The sequence below is a fragment of the Lonchura striata genome, chromosome 2 (genome assembly GCF_046129695.1).
Source record: "Lonchura striata isolate bLonStr1 chromosome 2, bLonStr1.mat, whole genome shotgun sequence".
Lineage (NCBI taxonomy): Eukaryota > Metazoa > Chordata > Aves > Passeriformes > Estrildidae > Lonchura > Lonchura striata.
In genome coordinates, this window is record NC_134604.1 from 67,901,644 (window position 1) to 67,907,643 (window position 6,000).

Genomic DNA, 6,000 nt, shown 5'->3' on the forward strand with positions numbered 1-6,000 from the left:
CTTCCATCAGTTTGTTATGACATTATAGGAGACAGGATTGAACTCAAACTCCTTGCTGAAGTTGAGCTTAACAACATCCATTGCTTTCCCCACATTCATGAAGGCAGTCGTATCATCACAGAAGTCCTTTGGGTTGGTTAAGCATGACTGCCCTTTCATATAAACATGGTGACTTCTCCCAATCACCCTCTTGTCCTTCATATGTTTGTCTTCTCCGTCCTTGTTTGGCAGTGATACTGAGGGTTATTTGCTCCACCACCTTCCCAGGGACCAAGGTACCACTGGCCAACTTATCCTTGCCCTCCTAGACCAGGGTGATATTCTTCTAGTCTTGAGGAATCTCCGCCAGTCACTATCACCTTTCAAAGATTATAAAGTCTTGCACTGACATTGTCAAACTCTGCCAGCACTTTTATGTGCCTGCCATCAGGTCCTGTGGACTTCTGTACATCCTGTTTAAATGTTCCCTAAATCAGTCCTCCTCCAGTGACATGAACTCTTCTTTGCTCCAGACTTTCTCATGAGTTTCAGGGTGTTCTGAAGGTGAGTCTTAATAATATCAATCAAGGCAAAGAAGGTTCAAAATTCCTTGCCCTCTTTCATATCCTTCTTTTAACCCTGTCCTCCATTCATAAGAAGGCCTATTATTATTTTTCCTAGTCTCCCTTTTGCTGTTACACCTGCAGAAGCCCTTTCTTACCTTTCACATGTTGAATCTCTCACCAGATTGAACTCCAGGTGGATGCAGGCTTTCCTAATGGCATACCTGCATAGTGTCTCCAAGTTATTCTTGGGGTGACCTGACTGCATTTCCATCTTTCATGTGCTTCCTTTTTCATGTTTGAGCCTTTCCAAAAGCTCCTGTTTGTGCATATGGGCCTCCTGCCATCTTCGCCTGCCTTCCTGCATGTGGGGATGGATCATTATTGTAGAAGAGCTTTGAAAATCAAGCAGCTCTGACCTTGTCACACAGTGCAATTTCAACACTCACACACATAATTTATTCAACAAACCAATAGATACCAATATATGCTAAAGTCTCTTGCTATATCATTATTCTTATTCCCTGTGATTTCACAAAGGCCACTTCCCCTCCTTTTTCAACAATTAAACACATTAAAATGACTTGGCATCCTTTACATTAAGTATATCAGAAAGACTTTTTCCAGCTAATACATTTTAATAAGGCAAGAACTGTTCAGACTATTTTTAAGCTACTGAAGAACCATTCAAAAAACAGACCCCTGAAGACACCACCAAAAAAGCCTCAATACTTCACCCAACAGTAATGAGGGTTTTCACACACACAGACTGTATGAATTTATCTTAGCAACACTCTTCTACCTGATTAGCAAATCTATTATGCACATCTAATTTGATAAAGCAGTCTTCAGAAGTTAGCTGCGGCCAAGACTCTTCTGGCTAAGCAACCTGATCTCTCAGTGCGGAAATAAATATCCTCTGCTAAGGATTTACTGGGAAAAGAGCAGCAGGAAAAGAACATGGTGAATTTATCTGGCCTACAACATATCAACTAAGGGACTGACCACAGGGTAAGCAGAAGATACAGTGCCTTGGCACAAATGGACAACTCCAAGATTAATTCATTCACGTGCAATTCACTTCCAGGAGGTTTCTGAAAAGGATGTTCCCAGGAGTGGACCACTGAAAAAAGTTCTCACTCCAGACGCAGCTCATGGCCAGGTCACTTGTACAACACAGGCAGAAACTGTAAGTTCTCTGTGAAGGATATATTTTTGTTGTGTGCAAGGCATACATGCACAAAGAAGGATGACCTATGTCTAGCAGTTATCAGATGCTACTATAACAAAAGAGTAACTTTTCCTGCTCATATGTCATTATTAACGCAGACAACTGCAATGAATTTCTTTCAGTATAACTCCCTAAAGCACATATCAATCTCTGGAGCTAGAGGTACCTTGGAAAAATCTAGAATTTCCCCTAGTCCTTTTGTGTTTTCTAATACAAAGTAAGCATACCTCAGTTGGACTTGCCACAGAGCACAGAGAAAATAAATTGCAAGAAGAAACTTACTAGCTGTTAAAAGTTCAAGCCCTGTAGATACCACAATAACCAAAAGGCCAGGGTGATTAACTATACAGTTTCTTGCAAACAAAGCTACCCAAAGTAGGGGGAAAAAAACCCAGCAAGGCACCATCTTAAATGCAACTGTAATCTTGTATTTGTCACTTCATTATCTAACGCACTGTATACTCTGAAGGTTGCTAACACACGTTGTGCATTAACATCATGTCATCTAACAAGCAGACAGAAGCAGAAGTGTCAATCACTAGTCCTCCTTTCCTTTTGCTAAATGGCCAAAAATTGAGGATAGGAAAGGAAAGAAATTTTAGAAATACTTTAAAGTTCTGTATTATCACCAATCTTATCTTTATGTCTCCTGAGAGCATGACTAAAATCCACTGGAAAACCTAGACAACATTTTTGGATCCATTCAAAACCTGGACATGTAATATGAGAATTCCTATTCAATTCCTTCCATTCATATTTGTTTTATCAACCATTCCACTATTTCCATTAAAATTTTAATAAGTAAATAGACTTGCTTATAACACTAGAAAGTAAAACTCAGCAATTATTTTCATTGTTCAGCAACCAAACTGCAGGAATATGTGCACGATAGAAAAATGGATGTAAACACTGCAGCATTAAAATACAATATACTGCATAAATATACACAATTATATAATACCATATTTTATATGCAGAAGCAATCCTTTCTTTGGTAATATTCTTTCATACATAAACAACTTCCAAACCTTTACAATTATATGTCCTTGAACTGCAAAGGACATTAAAAACTGAGGTGTTAACTCTTTGCTTTCACAGACTAATCCACCTGATACAGAAAAGCAATACCTCTGTTATATTCCTCTTTTACAGTCTGATTCAAGGTTGACTGACCCCAGAATCATTCCAACCACCTCACTGAGCTGCTGGTCAGTTTCACTAAACTGCAAAAACAATTCTATGACTTAATGTATGGCAAAACTGTGACTGATAATAACCACTTCAAATAATGACAGCCAGTGATTATGGTGTATGCAGTGGAGAAAACATTTTTATTTCTCATAATAATTTAATGAAAGGTCTATTTTTGTTTTGGTTTCTTCCCCATTACAAGTTCTCAGAGAACGTAAGGTTCTATGGATTCACATGATTCCAGAGAAAATCTGCACTGATGCTGTGTCAGGCATAGAAATGGGATCTTCCATTATGAGACAGCCTGTGAGCACTATAAATTAGTTTTGTGTATTTATGTGCAAGCTTTTATAATATTTCTTCACAATCAGCATCAAAGACTCCGGTTGAGCCAGATAATAATGTATTCCAGATTCATCAACACAAAATGGGGAGAGAGCATGGAGAGGAAGAAGAGGAGAGGCTGATACAAGCAAATTTACAGACTCTGAAGCTTTTCATAAAATAAAATCAACTACTTATATTTCTTTACACAAATGGCACATGTGGGAAGAAGGCAGCTGCAATCACTACTTCGAACCACTGGAATATCTAAATAAGTGCTGTGTACACCACTATCTTTATAAAAGGCGAGTAAAGAAAAACAGCAGAAGAAAAAGCATCATCATGATCCCTTCTGATTGCCTAGAAGTTACACCATACAAAATCATCTGAATACATTTTCTCATTCTGTAAGCTATCACTTGCAAGCTGGAATTTACCCTAACTACTGACAGACAAGCTGCTTGCTTATGTGGAAAGCAATCCAAATTATTTCTGTTTTCGAAGAACAAACATACTATCCAGGCCATCTCAAAGTAGGAAGGTATCTATGCATGTACAATACAGATATGGGAAAAAGTGAATCTGCTATTCTCTGACTGTGATTACTCTCTGTTTGCAATTACAAGAGCTATAGTACCTTACATGAGCAAAACTACGCATCCCAGAAAGAATGAAATGCAGCTTTAGGAAGAGCTGTAGAGTACTAGGACTCCTCCAAAAACCAAGCTATGTCTGTGAAAGGAAAAGTGTTTAGCAGAAGAAAACCCAAAATATCACAGTTTCACTTTGCTGAAAACATGATTTATTAGTACCAGTTTTCCCCTGCATGATTTTGATGCGCAAGCCATAGCAGTGGAAGAGAATCAGATCTAAAGTATACACACACTGACAAGTCTGTGCTGACAGAGATGGAAAAATTCAGGAACAGAAATAATGAGAAAACAGATGTAAACATTTACTTCTGCCTCTTATGCCAACAGCTCCCAACTCCAGGAGCCTGTAGCAACCCAATCTCTGACATTCTAATAATCCTTCTCCTTTCATCTTCTCTCAGCTGACTAGACGCATGAAACACATCTCTAAAACACAGTAATGTATTTCTTTCCTCTCGACTAGCATTTTAGGCGGGCGGTTTTACCTTTCCCCCCGCCCTGAGCAGAACACCCCGTCAGTGCGGGGCTGCCGGGACCCAAGCACGAGTGCTCTCACTGGGCTCGGCTGTTCCACGAAGCTGTTCCCGATGCCAGGGCCGATTTCCCCGGTGCGGGCTGGCCCTGCCCGCAACCTCTGCCCCGCTCCCGGCGCTGCCCCGCAGCCGGAGCCACGCAGGGACCCCGCGCCGCCCGGCCGCGCTCCAGCCCGGTCGGGAACAAACTTCGGGAACGGGGGCACCGCGGCTGCCCGGCCGCCTCCCCGCGCGGGGCGGGACACAGCGCCCAGCAAGCGGCGGCTCGGGCGCCGCTCCGAGCTCTCCGTGCCCTCCTCCCCGTCATCGCCTCCTCGGAGGGGCCGAGCGTCCCGGGTCTCCTCCCTTCACCTCGCCATGGCGTCCCGGCCCGGCCCCCGCCACTCACCGCGGGCGCGGAGCGGCGGGAGAAGAAAGACGAGGTGGGCGCAGGCAGCGAAGAGGAGCCAGCGGCTGCAGCCGGGCTCCCGAGACATCTCGGCGGGGGCCGCTGAGCGCACGGCGCGGGGAGGAGGCGAAGGGCACGGTGCGCTCGGCTGCCCGCCTCTGCCGCAGGAGCGCGGGCGAGCGGCCTCCGGCTGGTGGCGGTGCTGCTGCCGCCGCCTGCCCGCCCTCCCTCCTCCTCCTGCTGCCGGCCTGCCCGCCCTCCTCCTCCTCCCGCTGCCGCCGTCCCCTTCCCTCCTCCTCCTCCTCCCGCTGCCGCCGTCCCCTTCCCTCCTCCCGGCAGGACCGGCCGCCAGCGCCGGCAGCGGGGGGAGGCGCTCGGCGGCCGCGGCGCCCTCTGGCGGCAGCAGCGGGAGAAGCCGCGCCGCCGCGGGGCAGCGGGCGAGCATCCTGCCCGAAATAGTCGCCGCGAGCACAGCTCTCATCAGGCATTAGCGCTTCTGAGCCAGCCGCTGGAACGGCTGCCAGGGAGGTGGTGGGGTCACCGCCTTTGGAGGTGCTCAAGGAAAGACTGCTTGTGGCACGCAGTGCCCTGGTATGGTTGACGTGGTGGTGTTCAGTCATGGATTGGACTCTGTAATCTCAGAGGTCTTTTCCAACCTAATAGGTTCTGGTATTCTGTGAAATGTTACCCAGCACTCCCAACAGCAACCTCATCCAACAAATCAAGGGACCTAATGAATCTCTAGACCAATGCTCAAAAATCCTTACCCAGGAGAGCACATGGCACCTTCAGATAGCCTTTCCTAAACTACCAGTGTGACCAGGAGTGGGAACAAGGGGTGGAGCACAGCCTTGGCACTGGACACTCCACAGCTAAAATGACTCGCCCTATTTGGCTAAAGAAATGCAGACCCGGAGCTGCACAAAACTGGTTTTAGGGGCAACAGAGGACAAAGTCGATTCTAATATGCATATGTGTCATGATACAGACAGAAAATTTGGATATAACAGAGCCACAGAGCAATGAAGATCAAGAATGTGAAAACTTGTTAGTAAACAAAAAGTGACCCAACATGAATCCTGGCACAAGGAAGAAGAAACCGTTCACAGGAATGTCAGATTTGTCCTAGTGAAGTGCT

General features: G+C 45.5%; 1 protein-coding gene across 1 annotated transcript in view; it reads right to left on the minus strand.

The window, feature by feature from the left end:
- Positions 1 to 5,087, minus strand: part of B3GLCT (beta 3-glucosyltransferase) — a 45,136-nt gene extending 40,049 nt beyond the window's left edge. Inside the window, exon 1 of the mRNA XM_077781448.1 lies at positions 4,863 to 5,087. Coding sequence (XP_077637574.1) covers positions 4,863 to 4,950 — 88 coding nt within the window. The 5' untranslated portion in view covers positions 4,951 to 5,087. The remainder of the gene's footprint in view (positions 1 to 4,862) is intronic.
- Positions 5,088 to 6,000: the final 913 nt, after the last annotated feature.